The sequence below is a fragment of the Aquila chrysaetos genome, chromosome 4 (assembly GCF_900496995.4).
Source record: "Aquila chrysaetos chrysaetos chromosome 4, bAquChr1.4, whole genome shotgun sequence".
NCBI classification, from domain to species: Eukaryota; Metazoa; Chordata; class Aves; order Accipitriformes; family Accipitridae; genus Aquila; species Aquila chrysaetos.
Genome location: NC_044007.1, coordinates 17964977 through 17981640, shown reverse-complemented (window position 1 = coordinate 17981640; position 16664 = coordinate 17964977). Strand labels below are relative to the sequence as shown.

Here is a 16664-nt window from a genome sequence, read left to right as displayed (position 1 = left end):
TATGTTTCAAAAAATACACAAACTTTCCTTTACCACTAAATACCTGTAATAAAGTAATTTATAAGTGGGTGCTTTAAACATATGTATCTACTCTGAATGGATTAGTCTTTAATTTGGGGGACACGTGTACCTGAAAAGAGAACAGATGTTTACTCTGCACTCTGTCTGTGTGAACCACCTTTGTGAACATGCAAGCGGCACACATCAGCTCATAGCAACATTGGCACAATTCCACGTTAGTTTGTAAAGGAGCATCTGAATAATATAAGATAATAATCTATTTTTAAAAGATTCTGTACTCAAAGAATTTCAAGAGGTCTTTTAAAAACTGCATTTGTATCCTGCTGTTCTAAAACCAAGGTAAAATAAACAGATTTAGGAAATGTACACACACACATATTTCCAGAAATTTAACTATATCTGTATTTGAACTTAATTTTAATTTTTTTCAGGCATGACATCAGTGAATAAAGTAACTGACACTTCAATATTAGATTTGAAGATGTTAATTATGGTAAATAAAATTATGTTTAACAGTTTTGTCCAATTAACAGTTGCTACATCCTTTGAAAGACAATTAAAAATCATTACTTGCAAAAAAGAAGGGAAAAAAAGGAAAATAATCCCCCCTAAAATTTCAGCACAGCATCTTTGCCTTCAGAATTTACCATAGAGAAGTGCAATTATTGTATCAGACTTCCTATACATATGTTAATGCATAATGATGGAAACTGAAGACTAACTCCCGAAAAAATTCTTACAACTATCTGAATCTTGTTGAATATTTATAAATTCTAAGCTGAGGGAGCTCAATACCTCACAGGAGGTTTTTAACACCTCACAGGATTAAGAACAGGATTATGTGAATCAGCTCAAGAGGATATATAATCTGTCTTGAAGAAAAGCCAAGTATAAAATCTTTAATGAGTATTCTCATTAAAGTATGCAGTATTCTACTTTCCATACATTCAAGATTACAAATACAGATAAGTTTTACTGTTAGGGAACCCAAACAAAAAGGCATTTTTATTCAGTGAAAGAGAATGCAAATAGAAGGAGTTTTACATCCCTCACATTTATTCACCATATAAAGAGAATACATTTAAATGCACTTCAGATATTTCATTTGGGCCTCTGGCAGGATTCCAGTGCTTCTTCCAATAATATTAATATGATCATGTATATAGTTTAATTTGAAAAAATAATGTATCTTCTTAAATTGGGGAGACATGCCTTATGTTGAACTTATTAAAGATGAAAATGTAATGCTATATCTATTTAGTGTTTTCTATAATAGTCATCACTCTGCTGTGGAAATGATTCATAAATAACTATGTTTGCAAGGGTCTCTGGAGGTCTCATCACTGATAGCAAATAGATGATAGATTCTGACTAGAACATATTTCATCCTTTCTTCTGTTGATTGGACATTTCAGAAAAGCTTTGCCAAAAAAAGTGCCAAGTATACTTTGAAAATCTTCAGCTTCATTTGACCATTTTCACTTTTAATTAAGTTCTTCTAGTTCTCCCTGTTCTTTCCCCTATACGTAGCTCTTATTTTTGAGTTCTCTGGCTTTCTCATTCTGGCATATTTAAGAAAGCTTACGTATGCGGAACATACCTAAACATATTGGAATCGGATAATTCCATCTTCTTACTGGTCCAGGCATACAGGTGATATGTGAATGTCCCTAAAATGACACAATATTTGCTAATTAATATAATGAAAAATATACAATATATGGCACATCATTAGTATCTCAACAAAAATAATTTATAATTTAAAACATCATCAAAATATATAAAACCACCAAGGTATAACATTTATATCATACACTGTGAATTGTATCGTACCTTCAATACGAGAAGACTGTAATCTTAACTATGTGACTGTTAGCTCACTTGAGAATTGTGTCTATGCCTTTAATGTCATTTCTAACAGTATAACAGTATCCGGCTGAATTCTATAACACCAGCTTTATTATAAACCAAGGGTCTAGAAACTAAAGGTCTAATTGAAGCAATGTTTACATAGTATTGATTTGCATCATTTGTGGAACATGATAAAAAGATACAAACTATATACGTTATACAGTACTGACTTTACATCTTAAATTCATAATACCTATTCTAAATGCAGTCTTTACCGTCACCCCTGAAACAGTTGCTTAAGTTGGCAAAAGCTGAGATATTTAAGGAATCTCTTTACAACATGTGTCCCTTTACAACAGATGAGGTGTTATGATTTCAAGGCAATCTGTTACAGCTAAGTTCCAAGACCCACCAGTGACCTGTGTTGTTCATCAGCCTCATGTAATTCTAACTGTCTTCCAGAAACAGCAAATGAAAATGAAAAATCTTAACAGAAAACTCTACTTGGGATTTCATGCAAAATCATATGGTATACACTTTAAGATTACCTAGTAGAAAAAATGCAATAGCTTTTAGCCTGTTTGTTCAACCTTCATATGAAGAGAAAAGTTAGGTTTTCATGTTAAATCTCCTTATCAATTCAGAGCCTGTAGCATTTGAGAGAACCAAGTATCTCTAAATCATTCAGGGTAACTGTGAATAGTTTATTCATCAATCTGCAACCCATTCTTTTTCTCTCCTAGAAGAAAAATAAACACACTTTCTCCATAGTGCAAGTAGGCATATCTGCTCATTGCTAGAAGAAAACAAAAAAAGGAAGCAGCCAAATCATAATGTATTAAGCCAGAAGAACAATATGGAGGGAAGAGGTTTTACATGTGTGTTTGCACAGTCCATGCTCCAATGTTCTTTATATTTTCTTTATTTCAGCTATTTACTGTGGCTTGTCTGCTCATATATTTGTATTTAAGTATCAAATTAAAACAAAGAAGAAAAAAATAATTGACAGGTTGTTCTCAAGAATGACTAGCCAAAATCAGGCAACATAAGAAGTGAACTTCAACAGTCATTGTCAGAGCTGCAATCACAGAACATTTCAGTTATTCTTGAAATGCTAGAAAGCTGCAGACATGAATAGGAACTCTGTCTTGAAGGGGAAACTGGGATACAGGTCTCAAATCCAAGTGGCAGTTGAGATCTGGAAGCAGACAAGTTTATTTAGTTTCTATCACAGTACATAAACTGCAACTTTTTAAAAAATATTCTTCAGTCCAAAAAAGTAATTTTTTTTTTTTTTTTTTTTTATGCAGTACATATGACCCCAGTATTTTGGTCTTCACAGAATTATGTAAAATAAGTGTTTGAAATTATTACCAGTTTTAAAACTTCGCTTCAGTTAGTTAGTCTGACACTCATCAACATGTGTTACAGGCCAGACTGATGTTAATGAAGAAAGAAAGGCAGGTAAGTTATCCTTTTGCTATTTTACTCCAAAGATATCAATAACTCCAGTAGCAGTTAATCATGTGGTGCTATATACTAAACATTTTTTCCCTTTAAAATGTTTCTTTTTACTCTGCATAGGTAATGTGACTGTTTTCTCTTTTTACGCTCTCAAAGACCTAGATTAAGTGGAGACTGTAGAGTCCACAGAGTCACAAATGAGAAAAATATTTTTTGTAAAAAAAAAAATATTAATATAAAAAAATAATTTTTACAGCTGTTGAAAATAGTAACCTTTCAATTGGAACCTTAGTCCTTTTGGGGAGTGTCTCAAGTGGAAACAATATTCAGTTTTGAGTTTGGTTCTACAGTGTAACTGTACAAATTTTTGAAAATATTTTCAAGATCTTTCCTGTAGGCAGACAGATTCTTACTGGTTATATATGCTAAGTACCTCAAACAGGCAAATTAGTCACAGTTTACAATCACTGCATTGCCCCTAGTTACACCTTTTGCTAATGCAACAGCATAGTAAATTTTCTTGGCAAGAATACACCCATATTTGAAAACCTTTTTGGATAAACCCCTCCCAGAAATTACTGAAAGAAAATAACTGGCATTATATGATTCACTGAGAAAAACAATTATTTCCTTTCCCTTTGTTTGTTGTTACTCTCCCTCTTCAGTTACTTTCTTTTTCCTCCTGTACATAGAGAACTATTGATTATTGCTCATCAAGTGTTTTAACTTAATTTGCCAACACTGCATAGCTCAGCTATGAATACCAAAGATGCCACCAATAATAGATAACAACCTATAGTCACTAATGCAGAGGAAGCACAGAGCCATACACTTCTCACAGAATATTTGGATAGTTGCTAATTTAATATTTGGCAGAAAAGCCTACTAGTCCTGCAAGCTTATCACGTATCTGCAACTCCTGAAGAGTTCAGTGTCCATTTCATATTGACAGACTCAGACATAACCATGTTAAAGAACTAAAAGGCACCATTTGACATTGGAAGCTTGGCTCACCTGAAGAGAATAACCCTGATCACACTGGAAGGACACCACATCTCCAACCATGTATCTGTCTCCAATTTTGATCCCATTGCTTGGGGTCTGTGGTTCAGGGCAAGAGTCCAAACCTATGGCTGTGAAAAATTGAGAAGTTTAGGCATTCTAAGGAGAATAAAATCTGGTTTTAGATTCACATACAACTTCTGTGTACACTGTACATAGGCACACTGTATTGATATGTTTTAGGAAGCTCTTGGGTACCAGCAGTTTGTCTGTGGACAAGCAAGTGGCATATTATTTTGGAACAACTGTTACGTAAGGAGAAAAACTTTTCCTGAGAAAAGGAAAAGGAACGAAATAGTCAGGGTGGCAACAAACACTTGCCAACAATCTGAAGTCTAAACTCAAAGTCTCCTCTAAATTTCCACTGTCTCTGGCTCAGACTCATTCATTTCCACCTCCAGCCTCACTCCTAACTATAACCTACCTAATTCAAACTGGGAGCACCCGACTTTCCTTTCCCAGTATCTGTTCCAGGGGATGCTGGCCAATACCACATCAAATACAAAACACAGGAAAAACAGTGCAAAGTGTAACTGCTCAGCTGCATTCAGTCCTTCACAGGTCTGACTCTACTCTTCCATTCATGTATACACACACACACACAGAGTAAATATTTACATCAAATTTCACCTAATCTGCTATTTTCAATAAAGTAGCTATAGAGTTATAACACTAAATTTCAAATTTCAAAAAGTTCAAATTTCTGACTGCAATAGAAGCTAGTTTGCCAAGGGACCGTATACTTTTTTCATGGTCATCAAAAGAGAAATAAATAAATTCTTCTTCATTGTCTCTACCCAGGAAGATCCGGGAATATAAGAATATGTGTAACATTAAGTATAAGCAGCTCGGTTACTCTCTTTGCCTACTGAAAGAATTACACCCTAACTAGTTGTGAAGCTAGGACTGTTAAGCAACTAAACATCAGTACATAGGGTAATAGGGAAATGTAGTGGGATTCAATAATGGCACTACTTCAATATATTATCAACCTCTGCATGTTTAAAAACTTACTAATGTAACTGATCACTTCATGTAAGAATTTCATTAAGTAAAAATTATTTGAAGACTCTTACAATGGTGTATTTTTATACTATATGAAAACTGAAAGCTAATGTAAATTCTAAAGAATTTATAAAGTACACACATTATTTTTTCTCTATAAGGCATGTTTTGTACACCAATAATAGTTTTCACTACCACAATTATACAATAACATTGTATTGTAAAATGAAAAAAAAAAAAAAGTCAGGCATTTAGAAAGTAGAGATTAAACTGATAATCTAGTTTGTCATTCCTGTTCTTAAAAATGTATTGCACACATGAAATTTTATATAAAATTATATTTAAAAAAAAACCTGTTTGAACTAAAATCATTAGAATCTACATTTTATTCATACAAATAAAACTCAGGACCATGACAATATAAACTTCCTGCTATGAAACATAATTCAATCCTAAATTGGAAAAAAATCCTTAAAGCACTTGCAGTCCTTATTTTCTCTGCTGAGAACAGCACTGAGAGGAAAAAACATATTTTTTTACTGCATGTATCTGTTAATAGGAATCAGAAATAACTGATACAGATCCACAAACCAAGCAGTTGTACTCATTACTTTTGGTCACTGTTAACTTTGTGATTTTTTTTTTTTTTATTATTTTACATTTTGGTACTAAGGAACTTACACAATTTATCAACAAGATGTTTTCCATGATATTCAATTCTGGCTTGCATCACTTTGTGCGGAAAGGAATGTTACTACTTTGAAAAAGTTAGGATTTATTTCAGGGCTTTCCACTGCAGGTTCACAGAAGAGGATGTAATGTTCCTTTGCATATGACAATAATACTTTTGTATATATTGATAACATACTAAATGATCCCATAATGATCCCATATTTGCCATGTACAAAATGATGCAAGCAAGTATTCTGCAACTTATTTATACATAACAGATTATTTTATCTTTCAAATTCTTATTTTCTGTTCTCAAAAAACATACTAATAGAACATCAAAGAATCTATTTTGAAAATGGCTGATGGGCTTAGATCCACTTTTTACATTTCAGAGTTCTAGACTGTGATCCAGCTCATGTACAAAGTACAAATGCAAAAAAGCAGTACTTGGCTTACACAGATGAGTGTTTGTAATCTATTTTGAACAGTCAAAGAAAGAGTTAGTAGTTTTCAGTTTCCAATTACTGAACCTTCAGCTGAAATGCAAAACCTAAATATGTGAATACTCAGGCCATGCAAAGTGAGATGAAATAATTTAAATGCCTTTCTCGGAGTAGGTATCTTAGCAGCTCAAACCAGATCACAAGTATTCATGCTATTGTGCTCTCACTTCAATTAATAAAATAATGTTTACAAAAAAAGTACAGTTTGAATGCCTACAATGTCTTTCAACAAACTGAAGCATAGAAGGGTTTGCCGCCTTCCCAGCTGAGGGCTACGTCATGGTTTAACAAGGCAGGCAGCCAACCACCACACAGCCGTGGGCTCCCTCTCCATTGGGGCTGGCGGGGGGGAACGTGAAGGAGAAAGGCAGAGTGAAGGAGCAGGGCAAAGTGTCCCCCCTTGTTTCCCCCACAGATTGGCTCTCCAAGGAGAAAAGGTAAATAGTGTAATTATTTATAGTTTCCAAGAGATGGCTCCTGAAGTACAGAGATGACAGCAATGCTGAGTACGGATACCAGATTAGTCTCACGGCTAGCAATTTTATCATATCATAAGCCAGAGTTACACAGTACATCAAAATGATAACCTTAACCCAGTCTCAGAGGTGATAAACAGCACAACAGGGAACATAAACAGATAACACAACTCTGAGAACAAGTGCAGCAACTCTGAGAGCAAATAAATCAACATTGTGACCAGCGACTATTAAACTAATATAATGAATGCTTATAGCAAATTTGTTTTAACATGCTCTGGTCAGATCTGTCGTTATCTCAACCCTTCATGCCCCACACTGAGTGCCAAAAAGGACTGTCGTGGTTTAACGTGGCAGGCAGCTAAGCACCATGCAGCTGCTCACTCATGCCCCACCATGGGATGGGGGAGAGAATCAGAAAAGAAGTAAAATTCATGGGTTGAGGTAAAGACAGTTTAATAGGACAGAAAAGGAAGGGAAAAATAATACTAATTATAATAATAATTATAATACTAGAATATACAAAACAAGTGATGCAGAATGCAATTGCTCATCCCTGCTGACCGATGCCCAGCCAGTTCCCGAGAAGTGGCCCCTGGCAAACTTTTCCCCTAGTTTATATACTGAGCATGACATCATACAGTATGGAATATCCCTTTGGTCAGTTGGGGTCTGCTGTCCTGGCTGTGTCTCTTCGCAAATTCTTGTGCCCCCCAGCCTACTCACTGGCAGGATGGTATGAGTGAGACAAGGGGAGTCAAAAGAATCTCAGTAGACATAATAAAGGGGGATGAAAGGTGATGTTTAGCGCTAACATTGTTGAAATTAGCTGAGGTAGAGTCCCAAGAACCAGCCAATGAGGCAGAGACAGTTCCTGATAAGAAGCAGGAGCTGGCCCCAAGAGCCAGCTAAGACTGGTCTTGCGGCTTGGGTGAATACCAAGAAACCACTGAGCCTGTGCAAGAAAAGAGGTTACTAGCGGTGACGGAGTCATCTATCTTCATCTCTGCGACCACCAGACGACCACCATAAAGAGGCACCGCGCAAGTGCAGTTGAGAGGAGACTATGGAAATGACCTCTCGGAGCTAATTTTAATATGAAGCGGGGATAGGTCATGCATATGTATAGCCGTATTGTGAATATGTAACACTTGACTGTATAAACTTGAAGCGAACTGCCGAGTCAGGCGCGCACGACTTTGGTGGGACTACCCCCCGTGCTGCCCAGCGCTGAATGAACATACCTACTTCACAATCTCACTGACTGTGGAGTCTGTTTTCCGCACGTCATGAGGAGCTGAAGAAGCTGACCACTCCTTAGCAACAACTAAAACATCAGTGTGTTATCAACATTATTCTTATTCCAAATCCAAACCAGAGCACTATAGCAGCTACGAGGAAGAAAATTAACTCTGTCCCAGATGAAAGCAGGACAGGCTACTTCAGAACTTGTGTCTCTATAGTGTCATTATAGTTATTCAGGTGAAATCATAAATGTATTCATAAACTGCACTCTGTTCATTATTGACTCATTTGTGGTGCATGAATAGTTCCTTGAACCACATTATACTACTATCTCAGTATAATGTGTTAAACTTTCGCGACCAATGGCATTAGAAAGAAAAGAGATTTTAACATAGGCATACATTGAAAACATACTTTCAGTATCTTCTAATTTTTAGATGAGATGAATTGTATATAAAGTAAAAGAAGCTATTTGATGCTGTCTCACCCTTCTCCAACAGCTCCTATGGCTCTAAATACAAAAACCTACCAATAAAATTTTGGATATTGCACTCTGGGACTACACAAGACTTAAAGGAATAGCCCATTTATTTTTAAAAGTCATTATTGTAATTTTATGGAAATGTTCTAGTATTTATGTGAGACTTATACATTATACAATTTAAATACATAGATTTCTAGGGATTTTATTTTAGAATGAAAATTAGTGTGTCATATTTTTTACTAATTTTAAATAGATATTGAGTATTATGGAAATTATGATGAGACAATCTGAGAAACTCAACTAATCTCAAAGAATATTACCACTACTTACACAGAATAATCAATTACCTAATTAGCAAAACTTTAGATAGAGAAAATGAGGACTAAATTAGTATTTGTAGTGGCATAAAACATATAAACATTATGTAAGTGTTTAACAAACCATTCTGTGGTGCTCTTTGTTGACATACTTCAGTTGATGCAACATATTTTCAATGCAATATATTTTCATATTTAAGGTATCCATTAGAATACATAAACTGCATGTTATTAATATGATAAGAATTTAAGAATTCAACAAAGAAGTAAAAATATGCCAGAAAAAAGATTATTGATAAGACCACTATTCAGTTTTGGAATGTAAATACTTAATTCCTTATGTCAAAGTATCATCTACTTGGTCTTAAAATATTTCTTCAACAAATAAAGTTCCTTTGTTTTGTTTTATTTTTATATAAAAAAGTGCATTTGGATTTTGTAGCAGTTCAAAAGATGAGCCAGACTGGACAGTGTGAAAAACCTATTAATAAAGGATGAAAAGAGATATTGGAAATGAAACAGAATGAAACCTTCTTACAGAAAACTGTTGTTGAGATTAAAAAGTAGCCATTTTGGCAAGAAGGGTGCACTTCCCCTCGGACTTGTGTGTCCTAGAATACGTGAAATAGAATTGGAGGATGCACTACATATTGAAAAAAAATGTTTATGGCTAACTCACTTGAAAAGTGCTTAATGTAAATATTTAACTCTGATGTGATTTTCAATGAGAACCATGCACTGATACTTCAAAAACTAAGACTTTAATTTAGCTGACTTCTCATGATGACCTCTGTCAGTGCAGGCTCCAGTGAAATGGAAAACACTGGAAACACTGACATTAAAATGTGGCCATTACTTTCTATTTACTAACTATTTCTAAAAACAATCACAACTTTTAGAGCAGGAAGTGTTGTCTGAGAGTCAGAGATGACCAGGACAACTGGGGAGAGCAAACTCTGTTCTGATCAAAGCATTTCTGGAGAAAGTTCAGTAGAAATACAGCAGTATTTTGAGTCCTGGAATCCTGACAAAAATTCCTGTTTCTCTGCTGCAGAAAACTGCAAGAGACAAAAATCCAGAAGATACACAAGATACAGTTTCCGTTGTCTTCCTTCCTAGCAATGATGAGAAAGTATTGCCCCTTAGCTTAACATCCTGTATCAAACTCATGATTCAGCCCAATGCGGAATTTTCCATAGTCTCTTCTTGAAAAAAAATTAAGCCACAGATGAAAAAAAAAAAAAAAATCATAAAACTTTCCTCCAATCCACAGGTAATAGAGACTACGTCTTTCTTAGCAAGTAGTGGGGAGTAATAGTCATGGATCTATGGACTGAAACAGCTGATGCCTAGGACTCAGTATCCACACTAAGCACTAAACTAAAGGGTTTTATTATTATTAGCTTTAGCTAGTCTGGTCCTATAGGCCGATTGTCCATTAGTGGCTGAAGGCATTAGCTGAGATGTTGAAGTACACGTAGTTAGTTTTGCATGAAAAGAATCCAGATTGCATGCTCTGAAACCATGCTTTAGTTCTGTGTTGTGAGCCAGAGAGTGGTAAACAAACAGGGATGCCTAATGCTTTACATTTTTCCACATTATTCTACAAAATCATGTCATTATTTTGCAATTTGCAGTACAGGAATTTAGTTACAATGTACCTCTATTTTAAAATTCAAGATAATCTTGAAAATATTTTCTATTTTGTTTTTCTTATTAACAATGTAGAGATGGTGTATTCCACAGATTTTATGGAGATATTATGCTCACTTAATCCTATTCTGTACTTCGAATACCATAGATTTTACTTCAATAATTCCCACACATGTAAAATAATTTATGTTTATTTTAGAGCATATCTTTGGAAAATATATCACATATCACAGAAAATCTTAATTCAGAAATCATCATAGTTTACTCTCCAACCACAATTCTTTACTTGCCACAAAATTTTTGCCCTTAAAGTTTACATTTGTTTCCAGTAAAGATTACAGGTTTAGACATTGTTTTGCAATTCCCTTACTCCACCTCAAAGTCTATATGATGTTTTAATCATATATTTCTATCACCTGCACATGAAATATTAATTAATCATTAGTGTTGTAAAATAGCATATTTCACTGAGCTACTGGTTAACTGGGTATCTACTGAGGGACATCGATATTATTTCCTGAATCACAAATTTTCAGCATATACTGTGGGTTTATACATTCACACCAAAAACATATTACATTTGTACACATTCACACACACCTTTGTATAAACCAATATACACATATATAGCTATTGTTCTTGGCACGGACCAATACTTTAAACGATGTACTGTGAATTCTTTCTTTAATTAGAAGTGAAAGTTGTATACTGGCAGTACCCTACACATTTCAGTTATTTGGACACATAGGAATAGAGAGATGCATTTTCACTTCCACTTTTTTTTAACTTTATTTTCATAACTTCCCACAGTTTTTTCCCCTCTGAAGTTGTAAGCAGCTGAGAGACTATCTGCATTTCAAGGAAATGGCAGGATAACTCTAACCTATAATTAATGTTTAGTTATAGACAAGTGATCAGGCAGCAATTTTGCAAGGCCGTGTTCTCTGACTGGCTAATCAGACAACCAGACCATGGGATTTGCATACTGGAAAACTGACAAGAAATAACCGTGACACAATTATGCAGATCAGATACCAGAACCAATATGAGCAGAGGGAACTGCACAGCTGGGAAGAAAAAAAAAAAACAAAAAAAAAAACCTGCAACAAAATATTAGTGATTGCCAGAATTCCTGTCAGTCAGCTAAGGCGGTCTCATTTAGACAGAAAGTACATTTGTAATTATAGCCTTTTCCGCTGGTGAGGTACGCAGCACTAATAAAAACATTTGAAATAATTCTGCTGTAATTGCACCAACCTGTGAGCATTTCTCTGTTAGTTAAGAAGCACAGCTGCTATTTTCAGTTTATTCATTCTCTCATTTTCGCTGAGAGTGACTAATTTTTGTCCCCTACGCATATATATAAAATACATACTATATTGTACATACATTATTGTACTGGGTATAATTTGCAGATTTTGGCAGGGGCTGGTGGGGTGTGGGGCTGCAGGGGTGGCATCTTTGGAAGAGACCAGGGGTTGAGCCGGACACAGCCGGTTCAGCCGGATCCAGCCAGCTCCAAAAGCCCCACTGCAGGGCACAGCGGCACCCACCAGAGGAGTCTGGCCTGCCTCTGTACCAACCAGATGTGCCCCTGTGAAGACATACTTAAGAAAAGGAACAAGAAGGCCAAAGCAAGAGGAGAGAGGAGACCTCACTGAAGGAGGACAGAGAGAAGAACATGACTAAGCAGAGGCTGCAGCCGAAGCAGTTGCCTGAGCAGGGCGTGGAGCCCGAGTGTCCACCCGAGCAGGCACTGAGAGGTGGGACCCTAAGGGGACTGTAGGAACCACAGGGCACTGACCCGGTCCGCTGCACTGCCCTTGCCTCACCAAAGGAACAGAGTGTAGTGTTTTGGGAGAGCAAGAACAAAAAAGCATGTGTGTGGGGAGATGTCCAAAGGGAAGCAGGGGAGTTTTTCCTAAGGGTTTTTTTGTTATTATTTTTCTTCAATACTAGAATCAATAATTAACTGTTAATCGGCAAAAAAGTTAAACTGAAATTCCCTAAATAGTTTGCTGGTTTTGCCTGCACCAATTATATAAATATGTTATAACTTGGGATTAGGATTGTCCCATGAACATGTCTGTTTTTACTCCTAGCTGCTGTATGTTCAGAAAAGCTTTTCAGAGAGCAAAAACAAATTAAAAGTGCAAGCAAGTTAAACTAAATTTCCCAGTCCTTACAGTACAGGTTTCAGGCCTGATCTTGCTCACTTGGAATTAAATTAGGATTTTACTCATGACTTTGAAGTAATGGTATGTAGCTCATTATGTGCAGTAGGACTGAATATTCCTCTTTTATATAGTTTAGGTACACCTAATGACTGGAACCAGCAAGTGCTCTTAATTAATTGAACATTTCTGCATTACCTGTATACTCAAGATGAAATCCAGCAGCTGAAACACTGATATCAGACTGAAAATTTAGGTACAGATTATTTGACGTGCTGTTGAGAAGTGGAGGTATGGTTGTTCCTGAAAAGAGAAATCAAGATATTGTTGAAATAGATGTGTGTGTATGTATAAAAAGAAAGAAAGAGAAAAAGAGAAAGGTGGGAAAGGAAGAGAAGATGCGGGTGGGGGGAGAGAGAGGTCACATAACCAATTCCATCATATTTTGTCATCATGGATGCTATCAAATATCTGTCCCTATAAAAGTTTTATTACATTTTCAGTGCACCACAATATCGGAGACCTCAACTGTAGGTACTCAGGGAAGCAAGGTCTAATATAAATTTATATTACATTCTGTTATCCACAACAGAAGTAATATTCACTAGGGTTTTCATAAAAGCAAGAGCAAATCCTGTAACTGGAATAATTTTAAATGTAACAGTCAAATATGTCAAGCAGCTCTGAACATATTTGGTAGGGCTATTCTTAGAAATGTTATTATTTATTTGTGTTTCAGCACAAGACAAGATAACAATCTTATTGTCTGTGATCTCATTCCATATACATGAATGAAGTAGAATAAAGGAAAACAAAACAAAACAAGAAAAAGTAAGGCAAACAGAACTGTCTTGTTTATCTAAAATAAGGATAAAGAATGCATCCTTTAGTCATGTACAATTTCAAGAGGCATCTCTTTTAGAGGTCTATATTTTTGGCCCCTGCTATAAGAGTGAGCAAAAAAAGAGATTAATAGATATCTAGTTTGGGAGCCTCTGAATGTTATTTCATTTCCAACATTTTCAAATATTCAAGTTTATGAAAGTCTGCTAAGAGATGACTGATTAAAACAGAAGGAATACTACCTGTTGTTAATTATAGAAGAAACACACACACACAAAAGAGCTGTATGTTTACAATAGAGTTGAATCTGTGAAACACTTATTGTAAAATCTTCTCAGTCACCTGAATAACTTCCAAGCCTTGGAGCATTGTTGTCAGCACCATCATAAAAGTCTAGGGAATCCCAGTTGTGTTCTGTGGCAAAACTCACCACCTGCACCTATGAAGAAAAATGTGAGGCAAAGAACATAAACTTCCTCCCCGCTGTCTTGAAGCACAAAGATGACTGTAAATTGTAGCCTCTGTTGCTTTCAATCATGAAAAGTTGTGTCTTGCTCTCATTGCCAAAGAGAATGGAAAATCATCATTAAGTAAATACAATTGCATTGCAACATTTTTTTAATTTAATTGCCAATTCAGACTTTTAGATCCTGTGACCTTTAGTGAAAACCACATATTACCTCTAACTAGAGTCACACATCTGTAAAAATCATCTGGGTATAGAGCAGTTAGTTACTTTATGATTCTCTCCAGTTTATCCAGGGCTAAAAACAGGCCCACAGTGATGCACACTGCTTCATCTATCTTGCCATGTTCAATTTTGCCTCCAGGTAAGACCAACCTCCTGTGTTTGGTTAACTTCATCATTGACTCATCTCCTGAGGAGGAGCAGTCACTAGCACACTACAAGCAAAAGGCAGAACATTCACTTCATTCCTTCCAGAGGTGACAACATTCTTCCACTCGTAAGAAGATGCAAAGCAGTAAACAGATAGACTGCAAGAGGGAGGATATATCTGTTCTCATATAGTGAAAACACTCCCCACGAAGTAGAGAAATGCCAGGTTCCTTTTCCTGTTTTGGAGGGGAGAGGTTCTGGCTTTTTTTTGTTTTAGTGAAATAACTGTTTAATGAAAAGCATTTAAAGAGTGACAGAAGCACAGATGAAACCCCAACCACCCTCAGAAAGGGGTACCTTAGCCACTAAGTTAGATAATTATACTTCTTTTACTGTTCTTCTGCCTCAATTATTCTTCCTTTTATTTTTTTCCAAAATGGAATAGCTTCAACAAAAGAAATAAGCACCGGTTCCAGTACAACCAGGTAATGAAGTTATTTTTCTAGGTGAAATATATGACTTGGACCTTCTTCTAGGTAAAAAGAAAGTTCAGTATGGCTACCTATTTCTTGGATGGGGGCCTTAAGCACTACTTTTTTGTAGGAATTGGTCAGATACTACAGCCAAAGGATGATTTTTTTTTTTTTTTTTTTTTTTTTTGAAGTGAAGCAATGGAGAGGCCCTGACTGTTAGCATGTTTAGATACTTGGAGGAAACCCACTGAAAAAATTCAGACTTGGCTGTCTATTTTTTGGCTTACAAGGGATTTAGGTGAAACTTATGGGTGTTGCCTCTGTCAGGAATATTTCTGAAGACATACAGAATCAGAAGTGCAGGCACCTGGGAAACCTTCAGAACAATTTTCAAATTACCTAATGTTTTTTATGTGTTTTTGGGGCCGGATTGCTGCTGACTACAGTTTTTACATTCATCATAAAACACCTAATTTAAAACATTTATTTTAGTGCAACTGATGCTACTTGCCCTAACCTCCCCACGTAGTGAATAAGTAGACAGACATACCTTCAGGCAGTGATTCAGAGCCAGAGTCTATATCAGATGTTTTGAATTACCTACTTGAGGCACCTTTCTGCTCTAACTTTATAAGGAACTATGGTAGATTAATCTCCTGATAAAAGGTATTTAAGTTAGGTGCCTGAAGGCAGGCTTTTGGTGTACACTTCATATTTACCTAAATCTACTTTTAAATGTCTGCTTTTTGATTTGATATTAGACAGCTCAGCATTTACATCTGATCACACTGTTTCAACAAATTCAACAACATAATCATATATATCAATAGCTGTTTTACCTAAACAGTTTAAAATTCCATCTACACATTTCACAGAGGAATATGCACTGGTGATATATTATTTTCATCTCCTTTAAAGCTGGGAAAGTGTCTTTGATACTTTGAGGGAATAAATATTGGTCAGGAAAAATGTCCAGATATTTTATGTATTTACATAAACACAAAAGCATTAGCTGTCACAGTATCTTGAATATCTGCATTTGCATGCATTCTCAGGTTGGACAAAATCAGTCACCCAAGTTTTCAAATATTGCCTCAAGTAGCTGATTTTCACAGTAATAATTACATTTTAATATATGTATATTCAGTTTTTTTCTTTCCTATGAAGTGAAAAAACCAAACCCAAAACAATTCTGATGCCATTTTTTATGTCATTAGTAGATATAAAGCGAAGCTCAGTTGTGAAAAATAACACAGTAAAAATGGTATGACTTCTGATGTATACTCTGCCTTACTGATCCTGTATCAGCTGTATTCAGTTTACTATACCAGGGACTTTATCCTCCTCAGACCTAGCCCTGAAAATCAGACAGGATTCAAAGGATCAAGCATGAATATCACACTTCATGACTGTCCTGCTTCAGTGACAATATTAAACGTTCTACATATCTAATTACAATCATACAGGTATGCCCACGAAACTGCCCTGTTGTCATTACACTGAAACAAATATAAACGAATAACTTATTCAATAACTGATAACAGAAAGGAAGGATGCTATTTGATAACTCTGAAAAAAACCTC

At 35.6% G+C, this 16664-nt stretch overlaps 1 protein-coding gene across 4 annotated transcripts in view; it reads right to left on the bottom strand.

Annotated features, from left to right (window-relative positions):
* Positions 1-16664, bottom strand: part of CSMD3 (CUB and Sushi multiple domains 3) — a 756594-nt gene that overhangs the window by 122699 nt on the left and 617231 nt on the right. For 3 of the 4 annotated variants that reach the window (XM_030011520.2, XM_030011522.2, XM_030011523.2), the window contains 4 exons: positions 14113-14209; positions 13126-13230; positions 4351-4469; positions 1622-1691 (listed from right to left, as the gene is read on the bottom strand). In XM_030011520.2, the coding sequence (XP_029867380.1) occupies positions 1622-1691; positions 4351-4469; positions 13126-13230; positions 14113-14209 (391 nt within the window). The remainder of the gene's footprint in view (positions 1-1621; positions 1692-4350; positions 4470-13125; positions 13231-14112; positions 14210-16664) is intronic. The other variant, XM_030011521.2, reaches the window with a different exon arrangement.